This window comes from Orcinus orca, chromosome 11 (assembly GCF_937001465.1).
Source record: "Orcinus orca chromosome 11, mOrcOrc1.1, whole genome shotgun sequence".
Classification (NCBI taxonomy): domain Eukaryota; kingdom Metazoa; phylum Chordata; class Mammalia; order Artiodactyla; family Delphinidae; genus Orcinus; species Orcinus orca.
In genome coordinates, this window is record NC_064569.1 from 39188755 (window position 1) to 39215835 (window position 27081).

The 27081-nt window shown below is 37.4% G+C and overlaps 1 protein-coding gene across 2 annotated transcripts in view; it reads right to left on the bottom strand.

The window, feature by feature from the left end:
• Positions 1-25347, bottom strand: part of CCNT1 (cyclin T1) — a 33404-nt gene extending 8057 nt beyond the window's left edge. Inside the window, exons 1-8 of one of the 2 annotated variants that reach the window (XM_004274392.3) lie at positions 24801-25345; positions 21182-21263; positions 14603-14731; positions 12431-12491; positions 10756-10818; positions 8930-8975; positions 7601-7764; positions 7368-7438 (exon numbers count right to left, since the gene is read on the bottom strand). In XM_004274392.3, the coding sequence (XP_004274440.1) occupies positions 7368-7438; positions 7601-7764; positions 8930-8975; positions 10756-10818; positions 12431-12491; positions 14603-14731; positions 21182-21263; positions 24801-24961 (777 nt within the window). In that variant the 5' untranslated portion in view covers positions 24962-25345. Of the gene's footprint in view, positions 1-7367; positions 7439-7600; positions 7765-8929; positions 8976-10755; positions 10819-12430; positions 12492-14602; positions 14732-21181; positions 21264-24800 lie in introns of both variants that reach the window. The other variant, XM_033436430.2, reaches the window with a different exon arrangement.
• Positions 25348-27081: the final 1734 nt, after the last annotated feature.

Here is a 27081-nt window from a genome sequence, read left to right on the forward strand (position 1 = left end):
GCTTTTGCATAGCAAACAGTAAACAAAATGAAAAGATAACCTATGGACTAGGAGAAAATATTTGCAAATCATGTGACTGATAAGGGCTTAATTTCCAAAATATAAAAACAGCTCATACAACTCAACAACAAAAAAACAAACAACCCAATCCAAAAAACATGGGAAGAAGACCTAAATACACATTTCTCCAAAGAAGATATACAGATGGCCAACAGGCACATGAAAAGATGCTCAACATCACTACTTATCAGAGAAATGCAAATAAAACTACAAAGAGGTACCACCTCATACCAGTCAGAATGGCCATCATTAAAAAGTCTACAAATAACAAATGCTAGAAAGGGTATGGAGAAAAGGGAACCCTCCTACACTGTTGGTGGGAATGTAAGATGGTGCAGCCACTATGGAAAGCAGTATGGAGGTTCCTCAAAAAGCTAAAAATAGAGTTGCCATATCATCCAGCAATCCCACTCCTGGGCATACATCTGGACAAAACTATAGTTCAAAAAGATACATGCACCCCAATGTTCATAGCAGCACTATTCACAATAGCCAAAACGTGGAAACAAGCTAAATGTCCATTGACAGATGAATGGATAAGAAGATGTGGTACATATATACAATGGAATACTACTCAGCCATTAAAAAAGAACAAAATAATGTCATTTGCAGCAACATGGATGGACCTAGAGATTATCATACTAAGTGAAGTTAAAGTTAGACAAAGACAAATATCATATGATATCATTTATACATGGAATCTAAAATATGACACAAATGAACTTACCTACGAAACAGAAACAGACTCACAGACATAAAGAACAGACTTAGGGTTGCCAAGGGGGAGGGGGATGAGGGAGGGATGGAGTGGGAGTTTGGGGTTAGCAGATGCAAACTATTATATATAGAATTGATAAACAACAAGGTCCTACTATATAGCACAAGGAACTATATTCAATATCCTCTGATAAACTATAATGTAAAAGAATATGAAAAAGAATGTATATATGTGTATAAATGAACCACTTTGATGTACAGCAGAAATTAACACAACATTGTAAATCAACTACACTTCTATTTTTTTTTTCTTTTTTTTGCCACACCACACAGCTTGCAGGATCTGTTCCCTGACCAGGGATTGAACCCAGGCCGTGGCAGTGAAAGCGCCAAATTCTAACCACTAGACCACCAGGTAACTCCCCAACTATACTTCAATTAAAAAAAAAAAAAACAGATGAATGGGTAAAGAAGATGTGGTATATATACGATGGAATACAACTCAGTCATAAAAAAGAAGGAAATTTTTCCATTTGCAACAACATAGATGAACTTGGAGGGTATTAGGCTAAATACTGTATGTTACCACTTATATGTGGAATTTAAAAAATAAAATTAATGAATATAACAAAATAGATACAGACTCACAGATATAGGCAACAAACTAGTGGTTACCAGTGGGGAGAGGGAAGGGGGAAGGGGCAAGATAAGGGTAGGGGATTAAGAGGTACAAACTACTATGTATAAAATAAATAAGCTACGAGGATATATAGTACAACACAGGGAATATAGCCAATATTTTATAATAAGTATAAATGGAATATAACCTTTAAAAATTGTGAATCATTTTGTTATACACCTGAAATTTATATAATATTGTACATCAACTATACCTCAATTCTTAAAATCATGGTATCAAAAAAAAAAAAGACATATCATACTCAAACTTTCAAAAGCCAAAGACAGAATTTTGAAAGCAGCAAGAAGCAAACTGTCACATACAAGGGATCCTCAATAAGATCATGAGATTTCTCAACAGAAACTTTGGAGGCCACAAGATAGTGAGCTGATACATCCCAAGTACTAAAAGAAAAAAACTGTCGGCCAAGCATCCTATATCCAGTAAGAATGTCCTTCAAAAAAGTGAAGGAGAAATTAATTATCTCCAGATAAACAATAGCTGAGGGGGGCTTCCCTGGTGGCGCAGTGGTTGAGAGTCGCCTGCCGATGCAGGGGACACGGGTTCGTGCCCCGGTCCGGGAGGATCCCACATGCCACAGAGCAGCTGGGCCCGTGAGCCATGGCCGCTGAGCCTGCGCGTCCGGAGCCTGTGCTCCGCAACGGGAGAGGCCACAACAGTGAGAGGCCTGTGTACCGCAAAAAAAAAAAAAAAAAAAAGCTGAGGGGATTCGTGACCACTAGACCAGCCATACAAGAAAGGCTCAAGGGAGTCCTCCAAGACAGTAACTTCAAGCCACATGGAGAAATAAAGACCTCAATAAAAGTAAATACATGGGCAATTATAAAAGCTGGTATTGTAACAATGGTTTGTAATTGCACATTTTGCTTTCTACATGATTTAGGAGACTAACACATTCTCAGGGAAAAAAAAAATTAGTGTAAAACCTAGTATTACTATAACTTTGTCTTATAATTCCAAATCTTATTTTTTATATCGTATAAGAGCCTAATGCATCTAAAAGAATTATTAGTTTTCGGGGGGCACACAATTATTTAATTTTGTAACATCAACAACCAAAAGGGATGAGGATGCAGCTATAAAGGAGACAAATTTTGTATGTTAATACAAAAAATGAATGAAAAAGGAATTTAAAATTTTTCACTATGAAAAATCAACTAAGCACAAAAGACAGTATAATGCAGGAAATGAGGGACAAAAAAGCCGTAAGGCATACAGTAGGCATACCTTGGAGATACTGTGGGTTCCGTTCCAGACCATCTCAGTAAAGCAAATATCACAATAAAGTGAGCCACACAAATGTTTTGGTTTCCCAGTGCATATAAAAATTGTGTTTAGGGCTTCCCTGGTGGCGCAGTGGTTGAGAGTCTGCCTGCCGATGCAGGGGATGCGGGTTTGTGCCCTGGTCCGGGAAGATCCCACATGCCGCGGAGCGGCTGGGCCCATGAGCCACGGCCGCTGAGCCTGCGCGTCCGGAGCCTGTGCTCCGCAACGGGAGAGGCCACAGCAGTGAGAGGCCCATGTACCGCAAAAAAAAAAAAAAAAAAAAAAAAATTGTGTTTACACTACAGTCTATTAAATGTGCAATAGCATTATGTCTAAAAAAAAATGGACATACCTTAATTTAAAATACCTTATTGCTAAAAAATGCTAACCATCATTTGAGCCTTCAATGAGCTGTAGTAGTAATACTAAAGATTACTGATCACATATCACCATAACAGATATAATGATAATGAAAAAGTTCAGCATACTGCCATAATTACCAATGTGTAACAGAGACACGAAGTAAGCAAATACTGTTGGGAAAATGGCGTCAACAGACTTGCTTGACGCAGGGCTGCCACAAACCTTCAATATAAAAAATGCAATATCCGCAAAGTTTAATAAAACAAGGTATGCCTGTCTAAAAATCAAATAGCATTAAGTGACAGAAGTAAATCTCTCCTTATATGTAATTACTTTAAGTGTAAATGGATTAAACTCTTAAGGAAAAGACAGAGATTTGTAGAATGGATAAAAATATATGATCCAACTATATGCTCTCTACAAGAGGCTGAGATCCAAAGACCCAAACGGGCTGAAAGGGAAAGGATGGAAAAAGGTATACAATGCAAACGGTAACCAAAAGAGAGCATGCATGGCTATACTAATAGCAGACAAAACAGACTTGAAATAAAAAAAGATTTCAGGAGACAAAAAAGAGCATTATATATTTTAAAAGGCTAGCTACAGAAATTAGACATAGCAATTATAAACATTTACACACCTAATGACAGGCCATCAAAATATATGAGGCCAAAACCTAACAGAATTAAAGAGAAATAGACAGCTTTACAGTAATAGTTGGAGACTTCAATACCCCACTCACAATAATAGATCAAGCAGAAGATAAAGAAGTAGGACTTAATAAACTAACTAGATCTACAGACATACACAGAACACTCTCCCCAAAAACAGCAGCACATACATTCTTCAAGTGCATATGGGACATTATCCAGGACAGACCATATGGTAGGCTGCAAACTTAGTCAATAGATTTTAAAAGATACATATCATACCATGTATTTTTTCTGACCACAACAAGATAAAGTTAGAAATCAGTATCAGAAAGAAAATCGGGGAAAAAAAAAAAATCACAAAATTGTAGAAATTAAACCAATGGATCAAAGAAATCAAAAGGGAAATTAGAAAATACTTAGAGACCAAGAAAAACAAAACACAACATATCAAACTTAAGGTATGCAGCAAAAGTGGTGCTAAGGAAGAAATTTATAGCTATAAACACTACATTAAAAAAACCAGGGACTTCCCTGGCAGTCCAATGGTTAAGACTCTGCACTCCCAATGCAGGAGCTATGAGTTCAGTCCCTGGTTGAGGAACTAAGATCCAGTATGCCACACAGAGTAGCCAAAAAAATAAAAATTTAAAAAGTAAAAAGTACTTAATAAAAAAACAAGAAACTGGGAATTCCCTAGCAGCCCAGTGGTTAGGACTCCGTGCGCTCACTGCCTGGGAGGCCTGGGTTCAATCCCTGGTCAGGGAACTAAAAATCCCACAAGCTGTGCAGTGTGGCCAAAAAAAAAAAAAACAACCAAGAAACATCTCAAAATAACAAACTAACTTTATAACTTAAGGAACTAGAAAAAGAACTGAACACAAAGCTAGCAGAAGGAAAGATATAATAAAGATTAGAGCAGAGATAAAATAAACTAGAGAAAAACCAAAACAAAAATTGGTTCCTTGAGAACATCAACAAAATTGACGAATCTTTAGCTAGACAGACTAAGAAAAAAAGAGGGCAGACTCAAACTACTAAAATCAGAAATAAAAGTGGAGACATTGCTACCATTCTAACAGAACAAACTGTATATCAACAAATTGAATAACCCAGACAAAAGGGACAAATTCCTAGAAACACAAAACCTATCAAGACTAAATCATGAAGAAACAGAAAATCTGAATAGACTTACAGCTAGTAATAAAATTGAATCAGGACTTCCCTGGTGGCCCAGTGGTTAAGAATCCGCCTGCCAATGCAGGGGACACGGGTTCGAGCCCTGGTCCGGGAAGATCCCACATGCTGCGGAGCAACTAAGCCCATGTGCCACAACTACTGAGCCTGCACTCTAGAACCTGCGAGCCACAACTACTGAGCCCACACGCGCCTAGAGCCCATGCTCCGCAACAAGAGAAGCCACTGCAATGAGAAGCCTGCCCACTGCAACAAAGAGTAGCCCCCGCTCCCCGCAACTAGAGACTGTGTGCAGCAATGAAGACCCAACACAGCCCAAAATAAATAAATAAATTTTAAAAAATAAATAAATAAAATTGAATTAGTAATCAAAAATCTCCAAAGGAAAAAAAGACTTACTGGTTAATCCTATCAATCATTTAACAAAGTAATGCCACTCCTTTTCAAACTTTCCAAAAATTTGAAGAGGAGGAAACACTTCTCAACTCATTCTATGAGGCAAGCATTACCCTGATACCAAAGCTAGAAGAAAACACTACAAGAAAGGAAAACTACAGGCCAATATCCCTTATAACCACGGATGCAAAAATCATCAACAAAATACTAGCAAGATGAATTTGGTGGCATTTAAAAAAAATTACATATCATGCATGACCAAGTGGAATTTATTCCTGGAATATAAGGAGGGTTCAACATATGGAAATCAACTGATGTAATATGTCACACAAACAGAATGAAGGAAACAAATCACATGATCATCTCAATTTGTGCAGAGAAAGCGTTTGACAAAATTCAACACACTTTCATGATAAAAACACTCAACAAACTAGGAACATAAAGAGGAAACTACCTCAACATAATAAAAGTCACATATGAAAAACCCACGTGAACATCATATTCAATGGTGAAAGACTGAAAGTTTTCTTTAAGATCAGGAATAAGGAAAAGATGTTCACTTTCACCACTTCCATTCAACACTGTATTGGAAGTTCTAGCCACAGCAATCAGGCAAGAAAAAGAAACAGCATCAAATTGGAAAAGAAGAAGTAAAATTATCTCTGTTTGCAGATGACATGAACTTATATGTAGATAACTCTAAAGACTCAACCAAAAAGAATTTATTTTTTCTGATTTTATTAGAATTAATAAATGAATTGGGCAAAGTAACAGGATACAAAGTCAACAAATAAAATTCAGTTACATTTCTCTACATGAATAAACAATCTAAAAAGGAAATTATGAAAACAATTCCATTTACAACAGCACCAAAAATAATAAAATACTTGGGAATTAACCAAGGAAGTAAAAGACTTGTACAATGAAAACTGCAAAACACTGCTGAAAAAAATTAAGTAAAACATAACTGGAAACTCACCTATGTTCTGGATCCAAACATTAATTCAAACATTAATACTGTTAAAATGTGGGGGGACTTCCCTGGTGGTCCAGTGGTTAAGACTCCACACTCCCAATGCAGGGGGCCCGGGTTCGATCCCTGGTCAGAGAACTAGATCCCGCATGCATGCCACAACTAAGAGTCTGCATGCTGCAACTAAGAGTCCACATGCTGCAACTAAGAAGCCTACATGCCGCAACAAAGATCCCGTGTGCTGCAACTAAGACCCTGCACAGCCAAAATAAATTTAAAAAAAGAAAAAATCCTAGAATTCATATGGAATCTCAAAGGACCGTGAATAGTCAAAACAATCTTGAAAATGAAGAACAAAACAGAAAGACTCACACTTCCTGATTCCAAAACTTACTACATAGCCACAGTAATCAAAACAGTGGGGTACTGACATACAGACATATAGATAGATGAATGGAACAGAATAGAAAGCCCAGAAATAAACCTTCACATACATGGTCAAATGATTTTTGACAAGGGTGCCAAGACCATTCAATGGGGAAAGGACAGTCTTCTCAACAAATGGTGCTAATTCCACTATTCATAAATAAGACTTTGAAAAATATCTGAAATACAACTTTAGACTGCAATCTATATAAAAACAAAATTCTAAAATCCATTTAAAAGCAGGTAATGTCAAAGACAAAATTATAATACCAGTTCTAATCTCCTAACTCTGAATCTTTCCTATACCAGAAGCCAACATTCTGTGACTCAGAAAAGCCAAATTTTTCCCCTTAACACTCTCCACACAAGAAAATAACCAATGTTGCTGACCAAATGACTAAATCACAAGAGTTGCAAAACACCAAATAAATCTCACTGTCGCCTACAGCAATGGATTTCTGGGCCAGAAGCCAAGCTATGAAGTTGAAATTATGACTATTGCATAACTACAAAAAGGGAAATTCCAAACCGAGGGTACATATCCATATCTGGTATTTTCACTGGTTTGGTCAAAAGAAGAAAATGGTTCGTTCCACAAACTGACAGCAATAATTCTTACCCTCCAATTCCGAATTCGTTTGAGCCTGTTGGGGGTTTTCTCCAGAATCTGTAGAAATTCATGTGTCAGTTCTACAAATGAAATTAGAACATTTAAGAAAAACTCAGAGGCAGAAGTAATGAAATAAGAATAACCTCAACTAACTATATTCATCTGAAATCAAGTCACCTTTGGCCAGATATGTGACAGATCAAGAGCAAGTGCTATTCAAGGTCCCTTACTCTAAAACTTACCATCTAAAAGTTCCAAGGTCACAGTGGCGTCAACATACTCCCACCAGTGCTTCCCATCAGTTGAGACTGGGATCTCCCAGTTGGACCACTTGCAAGCCAGATGAATGCAGACACAGGCCACCACAGGAGGTGTGTACTGCAGGCTAAATGTGGTCAAATGCAGGCTGACATCAGAGGGAAGGAAACAAGAGAGTGTCATGAGCTCTCAATTCTGAACCCAAAGTTAAAACTCTCCATTACTTTAAAAAAAAAGTTAAAAAAAAAAAAAGTTAAAAAAATAAAAAACCCACTGGAGAGCAAGAAGGGCAAGAAATATCCAGTGCTCTGACCCAGCACCCAACATGATTTTTTCCATTAACCCACTGGCTCAGGTAACAACTTTTCTAATTTTTCTGACTACACATCATTTAATCCACACACTAATGAAGGACTGGAAAAAATAAAAACAAAAGTAAAAGACTGAGCATTCAGTTTTTTAAAATAAGGATTAATTATCCTGAGAATAAGCTCAGAACTTAAGGAAAATTATAAGATTTTTGATATGTATAATCCCTAAGTCAAATACCTAAGGAAATATTCTAAAAATTATCTTGTCTCATGCCAATCATAGGTCTGGTCTCTTTAAAATAATGAACAGACAATCATTCTCTCAAGTGTCAATATACTTGACAGTTTACTTTTAAAATTTTTCCCACCAGGCTATAAAAATGAACTTCTTAGCCCTGACAGTCATTAGGAGTATCTTTGGTTTCCATGAACAACCAGTAGACTGGAGATGAGAATAAGCAAGTCATTTGGTAATACAAGTTATGTATTAATTTTTTTTCTTTAAAAAAGGAAGGAGAAAGAAAAAGTATCACAACTCTTTACACATATACATGCCCATTTATCTGGGCGTGGGTGAAGAAAAACAGAGTCTTTTAAAATATAGTAACAGCAGAATCCTCCAAATTAGATTTTAGTCACTGTCAATGAACCCCAAGTTTAAACAAACTTTCAGAATTATGCTCTTGGATATGTTAAAGCAAAGTAACAAATGCAGAATTAAGTAGGCTATCAAACGATCAGCAATAAATAAATATATCACTTTAACAAATTAAAAGAGCAGCATGGAAATTTTAAGGTACACATGAAAACTGCAGAAAAATCAACCTGTACCATAGAATTGTCTATAACACATTGTATCAGAGATCCTTGCCTAGATCTTTGGCTTCTAGTTTACTAAGTGCAAGACCTGTCATCTTTCCATATACCCATCAAAAAGTGACAATTCTAACGCAAGTAAAGTACTATCCCAAAAACAGAAGAGAAAAATACTAAAATATAAACCTGTTGGTTGCCATGAAGTAAGAAGTCTGTGCTAAGTCCTTGCTTGCTAAAAAAAAGAAAGGGGGGAGGGGGAGAAGGTTATTAGTTCCATTCATTCTAAACAAGTATTTAGTAAGCATGTAATATTTGCAAGGCAGAGAATATAGTGGTAAATGAGGCAGGCATGGTCCCTGACCACGTGATGTTTACATTCTACTGTCAAAGAAAACAGTTGGAGTGATTTTTAATTATAATATTAATAATTATGCTGCTTCCCGACTTAAGGACCTAAGCTTTATTCTGCACACCAGGTATAAGGGGTACATGTTTAAAATGCAATTCCTGGGCATCCTCCCTAGAGTTTGACTCAACACATTTGGAGAAGAATGTAACAAACATTTTTACTTGTTAGTAACTCAGAGATCCTGATACAAGGGTTCACTGAGAAATTCTAAGCTAGGGGATGAACTAATTTGGAGGCAAGATCAGAATCCAGAAGACCTTGCTATATCTGGAAAAAATTAGCAAATAACATAAATTATTCATATATATTACAATTTTAAAAATTCCTCCTTCGGGCTTCCCTGGTGGCGCAGTGGTTAAGAATCGCCTGCCGATGCAGGGGACACGGATTCGAGCCCTGGTCTGGGAAGTTCCCACATGCCGCGGAGCAACTAAGCCCACGCGCCACAGCTACTGAGCCTGTGGTCCAGAGCCCGCGAGCCACAATTCCTGAAGCCCGGCCACCTAGAGCCCGTGCTCTGCAACAAGAGAAGCTACCGCAATGAGAAGCCCACACACCGCAACGAAGAGTAGCCCTCGCTCACCGCAACTAGAGAAAGCCCGCACACAGCAACAAAGACCCAATGCAGCCCAAAAAATAAAATAAATTAAAAATAAATAAATAAACAAATAAAAATTCCTCCTTCAAAAAAAAAATGCTCTGGGTAACAAAGCAAATTTTAACCTTCCTTAGATTAAATATTAGCATTTATCCATCTCTGTTAGTGTAAACCTTTCAAAATATAAGAACTCGGGGAAAATTGAGTTTTCAAATGAAACACACAAATAAGGCCAATTGTCAATCAGTTAAGTCTACAAAACGAAAAATGGCATTTAAACGCACAATGGTGTCTAGATAGCCTTGATACTACTATTTAAATAAATAAGAGCTAGGTTTTGTGCAATTACAGCTACTAAAGTTAAATCGGAATAAAAACCAAGTCCTGGGCTTCCCTGGTGGCGCAGTGGTTGAGAGTCCGCCTGCCGATGCAGGGGACACGGGTTCGTGCCCCGGTCTGGGAAGATCCCACATGCCGCGGACCGGCTGGGCCTGTGAGCCATGGCCGCTGAGCCTTCGTGTCCGGAGCCTGTGCTCCACAACGGAAGAGGCCACAATAGTGAGAGGCCCGCGTACCACAAAAAAAAAAAAAAAAAAAAAAGTCCTGCCAGGGAATTAACAAAGATGAAAATAAGTTCAAATAAGTTCTAGATGACCCTCTGGGTGGCCTTAAGAGTGCCTAGGACAATCAACCCTAGAATCAAATTAACCCCCAAGACATCCTTAAAATTGCTGTTAGATACTTATGATTTGATGACATTTCAAAATCTGCCCCCAGCTTTGACAAACATCCATAAGAAACTAACTCTCTTTATCTGGAGATCACCTAAAAACATTGTAAGAACCCAACAGAAAAACTCCAACCACTCATTTTGATTTAAGCCAGGTAGGTTTTTTTAGTTTAAATTTTGGCCAAAGCAGCTGTGTTCTGTATTTGTCCAGGGCAAATCTTAGCCTCTAAATGGTAAAACAATTTAAGACAGCATCTCAAGTTGGGATTCCTTACCTCGAACAAGTTGAGTGCACTTTACCACATGTGTATGTGGGTGATCAATTGTTAGTTCAAAGCCTAAAAAAAAAAAGGTAACTGGTTAAAAAGCTAAAGATACTCAAAATATCTTATATTTCTTTTATCCGAGTCATCATTGAAGGCCTCCCTCATTTTCTGGTCCCAAACCTGCCGTTTAGAGGCTAAGAGAGTCAAAGTATAGAGCACACTCTTAAGATTATCTTCAAAGGTGCTTATGTTTTGAGCTAGAAGGCACCACTCAGATAATAAAGCTAATGCAGTCTCAAGATCCCTGAGCTACCAAAAACTTCTAAACACAAAACATTTTCTTAGGGACAACAGAATATAATACATGGTTGGAAGAAGCAATTACTCATGTAATAATTATCTTCGAAAGCTTAACCTTGAGAAAACATTTTGAAACCTATTCCTCTCTTACCTCAGTTTTGTCCCTTTTCATCATCTCAATTACTGTAAGTACTGATCATTTTATCTAACTCTAAATGATCTTTACCAAAATTACTTAAGGAAGATCGGTATGTCTACAAAAATTTTCAATGAAGTTTCTCTTTCTGAGTATATAAATTAAATTTTTCAATGAAATTTCTCTTTTCGAGTATGCAAATAAAATTTTCCAGTACAAGTAAGGAAATTCTAGGGAATTCCCTGGCTGTCCAGTGGTTAGGACTTGGCACTTTCTTCTACAGAGGGCCTGGGTTCAATCCCTGATCGGGGAACCAGAATCCCACAAGTTGCGTGCCACAGCCAAAAAATTTAAAAAATAAAAATAAAGTCTGAGACAAACTGATTAAAAAAAAAAAGAAAGAAAAAAAATTCTATTGAGAAATTTACTTGATGCAAATTATTCTAAAAGTATAATTGATTCTTGCTAATTAGATCTTACTGGTTTCCACATTAAAATATTAATAAAAATTTACTCCACCAGAAAAATATCATTGTCCCCTAAAATATGGTTACCTTGAAGAAAACTAATTTAAAGTAAAAATTTGCAGAAACTAACTTCAGAGACAAACTTTGAAGAATTCACTGTATGTTTTGTACATGCAAAAATACAGCCCTACCACTAACTTTCCAACATAACTCACGAAATACTCCCCTACCTAAAGAGAAAAATGATAGCCCAAAAGAACTAGAAAATCTTTATTTTCCATATTTGCTAAGCTTTTAAAGGCAGTCTCTTTGATGAAAATAATAGATAATAGCAGAACATCATCAGATCTTTAGCCCATCAACTGCTATAGCTTGAATTCCTCCACCTCCACTCCACTGTTCTGAACACTGATTATCAATTTTAAAAACAAATGCTGTTATCTAAATATAATGACAAGCAGACTATAAAAATCCATGGAAGAAAAAAAAGTTGTTTATAGTTTCTGCCATTATTTATCAGAAAGTTAAAAACTGCCAAATCTTAACAAGCAAATCATGAATCCTAGAATATAAAACAAACAAACAAAAAACCCCTGCTAACTGCTATTTCAAAGGTCAGCCGTGCCTGCATTCTCTCTGTGGTATAAGCCAGGGTTAAATGACCTCTAAAATGTGCAAAAACCTTCCCAAGAAATTCTCTTCCTATTTCCTATTTTGCAAATTTTAAAATCATTACATTATGTACATATTTCTTTAATGTTTTAAAGGAAAATAAACTTACCTAAAGTCTGCAGAATTATGCTTTCTAATATCACCAGATCTTGAACTTGTTGCAGGTAAGCCTGCAGGTGAGAAGACAAATTATTCCCCAAAAAGATACAATATATAATATATAAAGTGTAGGCAAATTCTAACAACCTCCAAGGGAAATGAAAGCCTCAAAAGGCAAGGGTGGGGTTATGAGGGAGAGTAGGAACTGAAATTAACCCTTATTCCTAACAGATTCTCCTTAAAAAAAAAAAAAAAAAAAAGTGGTATAGTGAGAGATGTCACTTTATTTATAAATGGCTACAGAAAAAGCACCAGAGATCTAGTTCATTTTCAGACTGACATTTTAGGTTCTAAAGTTCATATGATGTAGACAGAATCCTACAGGCAATAGGCAATCTCAAACATTTGACTCCTGTTAAACCTTCCTTTTGGAGTAATGCTAGATTTTTACAATTCATAAATGGCTTCAAAGGAAAAGGGGACAAACAAAAAATTCTTTCAGATTTGTACTGGCCATTACTGTAGCCACTATCCACACATGGCTATCGAGCACTTGAAATGTGTTATGAGTGTAGAATACACACTGAATTGTGAAGACTTAGTTAAGAAATAATAATGTAAACCACTTCATTAATAATGTTTTAAAATTGATTATATGCTGAAATGACTATATTTTGGTGTTAAAGAAAATAATATATAAAATATAACATATTAAAATTAATCTTAATTTTTTTAAGTAAAGATTTTTATATAAAGCTTAATGAAAAGTTTAAAATATTTAATTACATATGTGACTTCCCCTATATTTCTATTGGACAGCACTGGTCTAGAACTCTAGGAGAATGAGATTTGAGCCAGGAGTTAAGAGACTTATGTTGCTGCTAACTTTCCACTGAACTTTATGATCTTGAATAAGTCCAGTAAGGACTTAAACTATGCTAGTTCCCCTTTCCATATAGTGAAGAAAGTATATTCTCCTAGTCACCTCATAAGAGAGACTCAGGTGAGAAGTCATGTAAATATACTTGAAAGAAAAAAAAATAAAGTAGGGATTTTATTTTTTGTTTTATTTTGTTAAAATAAAATTTTATTTGGTCAATTCTATAGACCAGTGGCAGTTACTAGTCTCTAACGTAAATAAAAGTCCAGACCAACAGCTCTTCAACAAAACTACTGGTGCAGCCCAAAGAGAAAACAAAGTAAGTCAAGACACTACTATGCAAAACACTTAATTTACATAATAAAGGGCTATTATCAAAACAAACCGTCCCCACAACCACTTTGCCCAATATGATCAGAAGAACACACAATTCCACTTAATTTGATAATGGATGACTCATGCACCCACTGTAACAGACAAATAATCTAGTAACAGAAATCCATAATTTTTCTCCAAACTCATCATTCCCCAATCACTGATTTCTAAAGCCAGGAGAGTTTCCCTTCTTTAGAAGGTCAAGGAAGGATGGAAAGGGAAAAAAGCTGTATGTATACACATAGGATAAAGGTGTGGAAGAATATATATCTGAACTTTAATCAGCAGTATCCTCCTAGGAGAAGGAGGGGAGATGAGCTTTACCTTTGACTTTAAATGATTCTTTAGTGTTTGGGGTCTTTTATAATGAGCATACTTGTAATTTCTTAAAAAGTTAAGCACACATGCACCAGTGACAAGATTCACTTAAAAAAAATTCATTAACAAAAAATCTAAAAGAATTTTCTTCATAGTGATATTATAGTGGTTAAAAGCTGGAAATTATCTTAAGAGAAAATGGTTAAAATATATGTATGTATATGACAAAATACGATATCAATATTTAAAGGAAGCAGAGAATTGATGGGAAAATATTTGGCATACAGTAAGTGAAAAAAGCAGGTATAAAGTATATACATGTGTAGCTACTCATAGAAAAGAAGCTGGAAATACTGGTTCATTTATATATCTGTGGTACAAATTACATCTAGGTAATATATTTTCTTCTTTTTCTGCATTTTCCAATTTTACCAGAATGAATACAATTAACTTTTGCCATAAATTTCTGTGATGTTTTTGTTAAGGAAAAAACAAACACTAAAAGTTCCTTTAACAGCTCCAATTCAGACTTCAGTAAATCAAAGTTAAAAAACTAAGTTATGATCAAAATAAATTAAGAAAAACAGATGTGTGTAATTAATCCCCTACCTCACTCCTAGTATCAGGAAGTGATTCCTGTGGATGGAGACAAGCATGTGCTACCTTGATGACGTGTTCCAATTTTTTGGGCTGCTCCTCTACTTTGGCTGCTAAAAATAAGGCTGCTGGAGCCACAGACTGGATGAAGAGAAAATAAATCACATTTATTATTTGTTTATTTCTAGAGTAAGGTAGATCTAAAAAAGAACTAAGTCTTAAACCAACTTCTTTGCTTACCTCAACTTCGTCACCTCTTGTTTATGCTTTCTCCTCCTCTACTTAATTATCTTCTCCTCTCCTATCCATTAACCACGTCCACTTCTGAAAACCAATCCTTCAACAAACTCTCATTAAAAGCTACCTATTCAAGAAACCACTAGATGTAAATAGACAGCTTTCTATTTAAAATGAGATTATTAAGTTTTGTCAAAGCACTCTATATACTTTTTTTAAAGGAGTAAACTGAAATGTCCAGAATCAGCAAATCCATGGAGACAGAAGTAGATTAGTGGTTGCCGGGGGCTGGGAGAAGAGAGGAATGGGAGTGACTGCTAAAGCATGAGGGGTTTCTTTCTGGGGTGATGTAAATGCTCTGAAATTAGATCATGGTGATGGTTGCCCAACTCTGAATATACTAAGAACCAGTGAATTGTACACCCAAAGGAGGAAATTTATTGTATGCGAATTACCTCAATTATACTTACATATGGAGAGGAGCACAAATCTTTAAAAAAGAATTCAAAGTATAGTATTATATTCAACAGCTTATAAGTAGAAGGTACTTAGAGGGGGAAAAAAAAAGTCAAGCCGGGGAATTCCCTGGCGGTCCAGTGGTTAGGACTTGGCACTCTCACTGCCAGGACCAGGGTTCCATCCCTGGTTGGGGAACCAAGATACTGTAAGCCTCGAAGCACAGCCAAAATAAAAAAGTCAAGCCAATACACAAGCAGACAGAAAACTCAGACACTAAACAAGAAATTAGAGCAATAGGACATAAACATAGCCTGGTGATCTGGGAAACCTCAGGAAGCACAACGTCTCTAGAACCTTAAGAATATTTCAGTGAATCAAAGATGGCAATGGCATGAACTACAATTCACCAGGAGTTAAAGAAAGCAATAAATAATTTTATAAAAGTGAAATATCTATTTACTGAGTAGAACTGACATGCATTCTAACACTTATTTGTATCCCTGCAGTTATCTGTTATACTTTGCTAGAATAGATTTTTCTCCACAAATTCAATTCAGAATAACAATTCTCTTCCTTCATATTTGTTGCAGTTATATATGGAGCTTGCTACATATATTCTACTAGACCTTAGGATAAACAAAGAAAAACCAGAGGAAAATGGGCACGAACAAATGTGTGAGAAATCGGGGCATAAAGCACATTTTGAACACTAAACTGAGTAGTTTAGTTAAAAGATATAAAGTGATGTGGGACACAAAAGATTTTTAAGAAGAGAGTGACACTACAGATTTTAGATAAAAAAATGCAGAGTTTATGAAATATTTGGAAAGGTTAATCCAGTGGTAGGTGGTACTAAAAGGAAAGGATAGATACATTAAAAGTTAATTTTATTAAAGAGAAAATTTTAATAATACAGGCAGGGACTTCCCTGGTGGCACAGTAGTTAAGACTCCGTGCTCCCAATGCAATGGGCCCAGGTTCGATCCCTTGTCGGGGAACTAGAGCCCACATGCATGCCCCAACTAAGGAGGCTGCCTGCCACAACTAAGTAAGACCCGGCACAACCAAATAAATGAATAAAATAAACAAATAAATATTAAAACAACAATAATGATAACACAGGCATTAGGAAATAAAGTTTAGAGTAGGCACTAGCAGTAGAAATAAAGTAAAAAAGAAACCCAGCTTTCACCTTGGAAAACAAATAGGTTTTCAGTAAATATATGTATTTGCATACAGAGAAAAAAATTCTAATGGAATATACACCAAAACGTTAACAGGATTATCTCTGTACACCGAGTTATAGGGAAACCATCACTTTCTCCTTTAATCTGTCCTCTTTCAATTTTTTTTTTTTTTGGCTGCATTGGGTCTTTGTGGCTGCACCTGGGCTTTTTTCTCTAGTTGTGGTGAGCAAGGGCTACTCTTCGTTGCGGTGCACAGGCTTCTCATTGCGCTGGCTTCTCTTGTTGTGGAGCATGGGCTCTAGGCGCACGGGCTTCAGTAGTTGTGGTGCATGGGCTCAGTAGTTGTGGCACACGGGCCAGTAGTTGTGGCTCGTGGGCTTTAGAACGCAGGCTCACTAGTTGTGGCGCACAGGCTTAGTTGCTCCGTGGCAATGTGGGATCTTCCAGGCCAGGGATCGAACCCACATCCCCTGCATTGGAAGGTGGATTCTAAACCACTGCACCACCAGGGAAGTCCCTGTCCTCTTTTAACTTTATGATGACAATATATATTTACAGGGGAAGAAAAAATGGTACCACTATAAAAATTAACGGGACTTTATAACTGATTGGACACAGGGGAAAAGGAAAAGGACAACTCAGAGACAACACTTAAGATTTTAAGCCTACAACTTTGCTTTCAAGAGGCTAAAAGTATATTTGAAAGAATCTAACTAAAATATGATATACAAACAATGGCTTACAAGGCAAGATAATATCTGTTAAGTGAAAGACCACAAGAGATAAATTTCAACCTCCTTTTTGTCCAATCAACCATATAAATACTCATAGCTCCTCATGGAATCATATACCAAGCTAGCTTATCAAACTATTTTCCCATCAAAGGCAGTTTCCCAGAGGAATTCCAGGTAGGAGTATAAGATTTTCTCCATTTTAAAAGAACAATAATAATGCTAGCTAATACTTATTTGTTTGCTATATGCAGACACTTTGTAAATTAATTCACCTATATCCTACTAACTACTCTATGAGGTAGGCACTATTATTGACCCCAAAGAGATGAGAAAACTGAGGCGTATGGTAACTTGCTCAAAGGCATATAGCTGGTAGGCAGTGCAGCAAGGATCTGCATCCAGACAAGTCTGACTCCAGAGCCCATCCTCTTAACCACTAAACTTGACCTTTTAAGAGTCAGCTAATGAGAATAATATACACCCAAATTTGTCAGCTATTAAAAGACAACACCTGTATATCAAATATTATAAAATACAGAATAAATACACACACACCAAGTTGCTCACCACTACTTTTACATTCCCCCACTTGAAAACTTTTAGGACAGTACATACAGAAATTCAATTAATGAGGTTGAATTTCTTCTCAAAAAGAGAGTAAATGCAATGCCAGGATTTAAGTGAGAATAAACCAGTCATTTAATCATGTCTGCTAAGAAATAAAGTTTATTTCAATCAAAAGACAGCTTCTCTACCTTCCAAGGTATTGGAAATGAATGATGGTTATGTATATATAATGCAAAAAGTAATCATGCTGCAAACCTCAGACTTTTGGGCTTTACTTTATGTTATACCTCAACAAAAATTTTAAAATTTTTTTAAAAAGGCAAGAACTCTAGGCTTGAAAACACTATAAACGAAGAGTTACAACAAAACGAAAAAAGTATTCACAGCACATGACATACGGTTCTGATATATAAAGAGCTCATTTAAATGAGAAAATCAAAAAAAAATAAAACAGGGGCAAAAAGAAACAACAGATAATTCTTCAATTTCACAAGAACAATGACCAATAGGCATCAGAAGTTCAACTTCACTAATTGAAGAAATGTAAATTAAGAAAATAACTTAGGGCTTCCACTATCTTGCTCACCACTCTAGCCCTAGTGCTTGACAAGTAGTTAGAACTTAATATTTCTTGAAGTAATGAGTATTTGTTGTTAGTGAGGATGCAGAGGAAAGAACCCTCCCCCACAGTGCTAGAAACAATGTATGTTGATATAATCTTTCAGTAGAGCAAACTGACACAAAAAAACTTTTAAATGCATACCCTTGGACACAGCAATTCCACCTATAGGAATTTATAAAATAGTCATATAAATGCATGATATATGTACCAGACTAACTTATGTAACATTATTTATAATACAATAAACTATAAACAACCCCAATATCCACCAATAGAGAGCTGGTAAAATAAATTATAGTAACTACTCAAATAAATACTATGTGGCCACTTAAAATGAGAAACCAATAAGAAAATGTCCAATACATACATACTGTTAAGCAATAAAGGCAATTGTGTAAGAGTGGTACAGTAAGAAGTGATTTTATAGAAATACATAAATGCTGGTACTATATGCACAGAAAAATGTCTGAGACACTATTACCAAAATGTTTATCAAAGGTTACTACTTCTGGAGGATGGGATTACAGAAGAGCTTTCACTTTCTGCCTTACACATTACTGTACTGTTTTAGTTTTTACCATGAGCACTTACTACCTTTGTAATAAGAAAAAATAACAAGAAAAATGTATGAGCACTTCACACTACATACTACATTTCAATGCCACAACAATGTATTAAGTCCCTTCAAATTTGAATTTGGACTCATCACAGCTAAACTCTTAGAATTAACATACTAAAGGAGTGATATTTTTCATCTGTTAATTCCAGAATGTACCTAAAATCAATTCTCTAAAGAGGACCAATAACCTCAAACTAAAAGAATCACTGGGGCTTCCCTGGTGGCGCAGTGGTTTAGAGTCCGCCTGCCGATGCAGGGGACGCAGGTTCGTGCCCCGGTCCAAGAAGATCCCACATGCCGCGGAGCATCTGGGCCCATGAGCCATGGCCGCTGAGCCTGCGCGTCCAGAGCCTGTGCTCCGCAACGGGAGAGGCCACAACAGTGAGAGGCCCGCGTACCGCAAAAAAAAAAAAAAAAAAAAAAAAATCATTGGATTTTGGAAAAGGTCATAAACTCCAGAAGAATCTCTTTATATTGGATAATTACCAGATCATTCATTCATTCAACAAGTTTACTGAAAGTGCTTTAGAGGATACACAGAAAAGTGAGTCTCTGTCCTTGCTAAGATAAATGCATAGAAAATAAAACAAGATATAATTTAAAAGGTAAAAATAGGGGAAATATACATACACACACACATACATATGCATAGAGTGGACAAATTGATTTGAGATGTAGTTCACCCTGGATTTCAAACCTTTACCATAATATAAGAAATGTAGAAAACTTTCATAATGGGCAAGACAACTATGGACTTCCTCTTCAAATTCCGTTCTTTATCCACTACTTTCTATTCTAGAGCTATCAGACAGCCTCATTAAATGCTTCTCTCTCTCTTATTAAGAGTGTGTTCCTTGCAATCAGAGGAGGTAGGGAGGTTAAGGGTAGGAGACAGCCCAACTGATTGAATAATCAGCAAAAATTGGGAATAGTTAATCCACACTCTAAAGGGTTTCCTGTGCAATTATTCCCAATACTGAGTCCACCAATATCTTACAAGAGCAATATCTAACTTTCCAGTTTCTCTTCCTATGGCATAAAAATTCAAAACCTATCATCCTGGGACTTCCCTGGTGGCACAGTGGTTAAGAATCTGCCTGCCAATGCAGGGGTCATGGGCTTGAGCCCTGGTCCGGGAAGATCCCACATGCCGTGGAGCAACTAAGCCCGTGCACAACTACTGAGCCTGTGCTCTAGAGCCCACGAGCCACAACTACTGAAGCCTGGGCACCTAGAGCCCGTGCTCCACAACAAGAGAAGCCATCGCAACGAGAAGCCCACACACCGTAACGAAGAGTAGCCCCCGCTCGCCACAACTAGAGAAAGCCTGAGCGCAGCAATGAAGACCCAATGCAGCCAAAAATAAATAAATTTATTAAAAAAAAAAAAACTATCATCCTAAGGAAAAGTCTGAAACACCTTTTCTCAAAACGTAACCTTTTCTTAAAAAAATAATGAAATATTTGACTCACAAATCCATATGAAGTGTTCAAGTTTAGCCCTATTACCTTGTGATTTTATTAAACAAATATAAGCTTACCTGCAACTGGGATATCACTATGCACTCGCTTCCAAGTCATTTACAATAATGTTAAATAGGACCATTTCAGGTAGCAAAACTGAAAATAGCACTATTTACAATTCTGTCCAGAAAAAAAAAAATCCCTTTATTACTATTATTTTCTTTTTTCTGTCTTAAAAGTCATCCCCCAGTTATCACATAACACACCTTCCCCTTCGAACTGGTCATTGATGGGAATTTTATCAAAGGTTTTTAGAAAATGTAAATGACTTAACATTCACTTGTTTTCCTGTGCCCATATTATTATTAAACATTTCAAAAATCACACTTAAATTAAGTGTAATGCTACCCCCCTTTAATGCTACTCTCCCAATCCAAAGACGTTAAGTTTAAATGTTCAATAATCTATTTTATTAGAGAATCCACCTACTCTAAGGATGCACTAAAGCTAAACAACTAGCTAGACACTTCACAGGAAAACTAGAAGGCTGGATTCAGAACAGCAGTGTGACACACAATGAAAGTGATCAATCATAAACTCTAAACTTCAAATCCCAGTTCAGCAGCAAAGATCAACCATAAAAGAAATATGAAGTTGAGATTAATCACAAAAGGATTACACCATATATAAAAATTATACTTACATTTCGATGGAACTGTGTAAAGGACTGAATCATGTAGAATCGATGCATGTACACTATAGCAGTGTTGATGGTCAATTGTGAGCTAAAATGTTCAAGTTAAGGTCCCAAAACAGACAGGCAGTACAATTCCCAAAAATACAACCTCTATATCCTCCCAAAAGGACCATGCAGCCAAGCACAGTGGATGCCCCTAAATGAAAATCATACTTACCTCTCAGGGGTGTGGAGAAAGGGACACCTCCTACACTCTTAGTGGAAATGCAAATTGATGCAGCCGCTATGAAAAATAGTATGGAGGTTCCTTAAAAAACTAAAAATAGGGACTTCCCTGGTGGAGCAGTGGTTAAGAATCTGCCTCCCAATGCAGAGGACACTGGTTCGAGCCCTGGTCCAGGAAGATTCCCACATGCCGTGAAGCAATTAAGCCTGTGTGCCACAACTACTGAGCCTGCGCTCTAGAGCCCACGAGACACAGCTACTGAGCCCACGCACCACAATTACTGAAGCCCGCGCACCTAGAGCCCGTGCTCCGCAACAAGAGAAGCCAGCGCAATGAGAAGCCTGCACACCTCAACGAAGAATAGCCCCCACTTACCGCAACAAGAGAAAGCCCGCACGCAGCAACGAAGACCCAACACAGACAAAAATAAATAAATAAATTTTAAAAAAAAAAAGAAAGAAAAGGTGCATGCACCCCAATGTTCATAGCAGCACTATTTACAATAGCCAAGGCATGGAAACAACCTAAATGTCCATCAACAGATGAATGGATAAAGATGTAGTGTATATATACAGAATGGAATACTACTCAGCCATAAAAAAAGAATGAAATAATGCCATTTGCAGCAACATGGATGGACCTAGAGATTATCATATTAAGTCAGTCAGAAAGAGAATGACAAATACCATATGATATCACTTAAATGTGGAATCTAAAACATGACACAAATGAACTCATTTATGAAACAGAAACAAACTCACAGACCCAAAAATCACACTTATGGTTAGCAAAGGAGGAAAAGGGATAAATTAGGAGTTTGGGATTAGCAGATACAAATGACTATATATATAATAAACAACAAGGTCCTACTGTATAGCACAGGGAACTATATTCAATATCCTGTAATAAACCATAATGGAAAAGAATATGAAAAAGAATATGTAGGGAATTCCCTGGCAGTCCAGTGGTTAGGACTCAGTGCTTTCACTGCCGTGGGCCTGGGTTCAATCACTGGTCGGGGAGCTAAGTGCCCACAAGCTGTGTGGTGTGGCAAAAAAAAAAAAAAAAAAAAGACTATGTATATATATGTATAACTGAATCACTTTGCTGTACACCTGAAACTAACATAACGTTGTACATCTATACTTCAACTTTAAAAAAAAGAAAGAAAATCATACTTTCCTCTAAGAATTAAAAAGCAAATCTGTTCTTTCATCAATTAACTTCCAATTGACACTTAACACACTGTCTTATATGTAACAGATATTCACTATAAAGTTGCTGAATTAATAAACAAGCAAAGCTTCTCAGCATGTGGATCAAGAAGGAATATGAACAAAACTATATAAGACCTAAACCTGTTACTTGCCTACTGAAAATCCTGCCAAGGTGATATACTTGCACAGGATATCTCTTCAAATGATTTACAACACTCTCCCTGATCTGCCCCCTAGGTATGTCTCCACTTATCTCCTCACCTTCTAAGCTCCAGCAATTACCTTTTCAGTTCTACTTCTCTCTGGCACTCATAAGGTGATCCCTGGGACCAGAAACACTATGATTTGATATTCATTCAGTGAGTTATTTGATACTCACTAAAAAGAAAAACATTTTTTCTGCTTTTAATTTTTAAAGAGCTCCATTTCCAGTTATTACAAAATATTGGCTACAGTCCCTTGTTGTGCAATAAATCCTTATAGCCTAACTTACAGCCAGTAGTTTGCCCCTCCCTTCTCTCCCCACTGGTAACCACTAGTCTGTTCTCTATATCTGTGAATATGCCTTTTTGTTTTCACTAGTTTGTTGTATTTCTTAGGTTCCACATATAAATGATATCACACGATATTTGTCTTTCTCTGACTACTTCACTTAGTATGATAATCTCTAGGCCCATCCATGTTGCTGCAAATGGCATTATTTCATTCTTTTTTATGGCTGAGTAGTATTCCATTGTGTATATATACATCTTCCTTATCCATTCATCCTTCAATGAACATTCAGGTTGCTTCCATACCTTGGCAATTATAAATAATGCTGCTATGAACACTGGGGTGCATGTATATTTTCAAATATGTGTTTTTGTTTTTTTCAGATATATACCCAGGTGTGGAATTGCTGGGTCAAACAGCAGTTCTATTTTTAGCTTTTTGAGAAACCTCCATACTGTTTTCCACAGTGACTGCACCAAGCTACACTCCCACCAACAGTGTACAAGGGTTCCCTTGAAAAGAGAAACTTTTGAATGTCTTATTATAAAGACCTCAGAAAACAATGTGGGATATACAGAGATGAGACAGTACCACAATGGCAACAACCTTAATAACACACATGTAAAAAGGAAAGTGCTAGGATGCACTGAAACAGAATTTTTTAAAAAAAGGTTTAACTCAGTACTGACTGGATGCTTAGGAAACAAACTGGATACAGGCACCAAAGAGGACACCACTTTTGAAGTGAGCACAACCTTAAGACACAAACATACAGCCAGCAACACATTTAAATGGAAGCTGCACCCAAGAATAAGTTTTCATTTCCTGAGTGGAAAGAACTTTATATAGCTTTCTCTGCTACAAAATGAGTAGCTTTTCTGACAAACAAAAACACTTAAAGGGAAAAAAAATCACTAAATCTTTGAAATATGAGGAAAACGAATATACATTAGCACTCTGAGTAACTTTAAAACACAGTATTTTATAAAAGGTTTTTTAGAACATTAGATCTGTAGGTCTACATCCCTACAAATCTACACTGACATCCTTCCTTCCTCTGAAATGCTATAAAACTCTTAACAGTAGCTACTTTAACATATGAGTGCCAAGCATTGTGTTGGGCACCGAAATCAAATTCATGAGTTATCACCCCCATTTTACAGACAAGAAAACCAAGAATTCGACAGGTTTCTTAAACAACTAGTAAGGGGAAGGAACGGATTTTAAGCCAAAGCTGGGGCATTAATTCTAGACCACTCTCTTTATAAGACCTTCAGGTATCGAAATTTCTCAAAACTCTCTTTACACACTAAGTTCAAGAGGCAGCCATCAACAGTGAAATCTCCACCAGATCCCTAGGGCATAGTAGAAAAGCAGAATCTCGAAGTCACCAGAGTAGGAGATCAGAACACACCGAAAACAGACTACGAGGAAGAGGAGTTAAAACACAAAGCGGAAAGGATACGCGTTCCCAGCAAGGTTGACGGCACGGGTGAGCGAGCGGGAAATTAACTCGGCCTCGCTTCCCTCCAGCGAACACTTAACTTCAGTTCGCCCCATCGTAGGCTCTCCTAACTAGACATCCAGTCCCTGCCCACCCTCTTCCCTTCTGTCTGACAGACCTTGAAGCCTGGACGCCCAAACAGGGCGGGACCTACTCCAAGGCCGAAGGCCTAGGCCGCAAGGATACACGTTAAGACGTTGGCCCATGTCCTGGAGCAGATTGGCCGCCTGCTGGCGATAAGAAAGTTCTTTATCGGGGTCCAGGCCAAAACGACGGGATGGGCTATTTTCCAGCTGTTCTCGAGTAAAATACCACCGTTTATTGTTGTTCTTTCTCTCTCCCTCCATAGTGCTTCAACCAAAAGGCAGCGGCGGCGGCTGCAAGCACTTCCCAGCGTCACCTAAGCGGCGACACACATCCGCTGTACGGAGACAACTGCGACGTGACAAACTTCCGCCAGGGGAGGACGGCTGGATTGTGACACGCTTCCGCCGACGGGTTGCTAAGTTAAAGAATCCACTTCCGGAACGGACCTCGGGTCACTCTGCAGCCGAGTTAACAGGCAGCAGGAAACACCTTGCGTCGAGGACACAGGCGCCAGTCATGTGACCCTTGAGCGGCAAGGTGCGGTTAGGAGTTCTCGTTCAAAAATAAACCACGTCTCTTCCCGCGAGAACTGGGTTCTGCCTTCGCGCGCTGAGCAAAGCTGAATGCGGCGTCCGCTCACGCGCCGCTGGGCGGTTCCTCGGAGAACTTCGCTTGTGACGTAGGTGACGGTATAAAACTGGGCAGATGGCGAACTTAACAGAGAAAAGGGGTGAGAGTGTCAAAAACTGAAAAAAGTAATCAAGGAGAGTAGCCCTACCGTATATTAGAACATAAGGCAACTGGAAAGCTCTCGCACTGTTGGTAGCAGTATAAATTACCCATTTGAAAAGCCGCGTTGCAATATGTAGCTAAAGCCTTGAAAACATTCCTTCGCCACGGTGGCCAACTTAAAGGAATAAAATGGAATTAATGGAAATAATTTAGTGCTTACCACAATGCTGACTCTTAAATAAACTATCTCATTTAATTGATACAACCCCAAGAGGTAGTGATATTTTAATCCCTATTTTGCGAACGGGTGAACTCCTTCCGGGTGGAAAGCTTCCACTCCCACCCTGCGCATGCACAGATTTGTAAATTCCTGCCACCTGTCAAGATGAATCCCAGCTGTTTTGAGGGCTGTTTGATCCTAGGCAAGATACTTAACTTCTCTGTGCCTCTTGTAAATGGTGTAGTACATATGGTTTAGTTTCTGAAAAGGTTTAAATGAAGATTTAATGAGTTTAAAGCATTTGTATTAGTACTGGGCACGTAGAAAACATTCAGTAGATTTTCTCATAATATTTATTACATTATATTGAAGTTGACGGCAAGTACAATACTGTCTTCATTTTTGTATCCCTAGCACCTACGCAGTCAGTCCTGGCCCTAGTAGTCAATAAGTGTTTGTCAAACAACTGCTCACAACAACCTACAGTAGAGAAACAGGCTTGGGAAGATTAAGTAGTTTGTCCTATGCTACACCACTTATCAGTGTAGATTTTAAAATCAAGTCTGATTCCATTGTTCTTTCCATTCTAGCAAGCTGTACTCTTGCTTTTCTGGAACAGTCAATTCACCTTGATTAAATTTGGGTAATATTAGAATCTTTTGTCTTTTATAATAAATATTTTGAGTTTTGTCATTTCTAGACATGGCTGGCCCCACTCAGTTTGATTCTAATTCATTCTCAGAAGTATTTTCTTCCACTCCAGGCCCTCCTCTGCCATATACTGCCTATAATTAGCTTTAGCTCTGTTTTACTCTGTAAGAATTCAGGAAAGAATACTTCAAGTTATAACATTAAAAATATTATGATTTCAAACCTCTTCCATGACAGACTAATAGAAAAGCACGTTCTCAGTTATGTCATCATGAATTTTGTCTTTTAAACAGCCAAAATTATTTCTCCCAGACTCCTCTTGCCTATTTCTCTGACCTGTGTTTGTTTCTCCACTAAATCTCTTGGATTGATGACCCCATTTTGAATTTGCGATGGTGGCTGTGTACCAATCTTCCAAGAAAACGTTCTGACATCTGACAGGCTTCAGGCAATGCAGCTGCTAGCCAATGGCTTGCTACCCTGCCATACAGAAGAGGGGGACCTGTGTAAATCAGAGAAAGGAAATATTCTTTGACTGAAGATGAAATTATTTGAAAGTAGGCAGCTGTGATTACATAATTGCTAAACATGAGTTCTTGATTCAGGCCTGGTTTCAAAGCCCAGCTATTCTTTTTTTTTTTTAAACTATCTCAACCACTTTTAAGTGTACGGTTCAGTAGTGTCAACTATATTCACATTGTTAGGCAACAGGTATCTACAACTTTTTCTTTTTGCAAAACTGAAACTCTATACCCATTGAACTCCCCATTTCCGCCT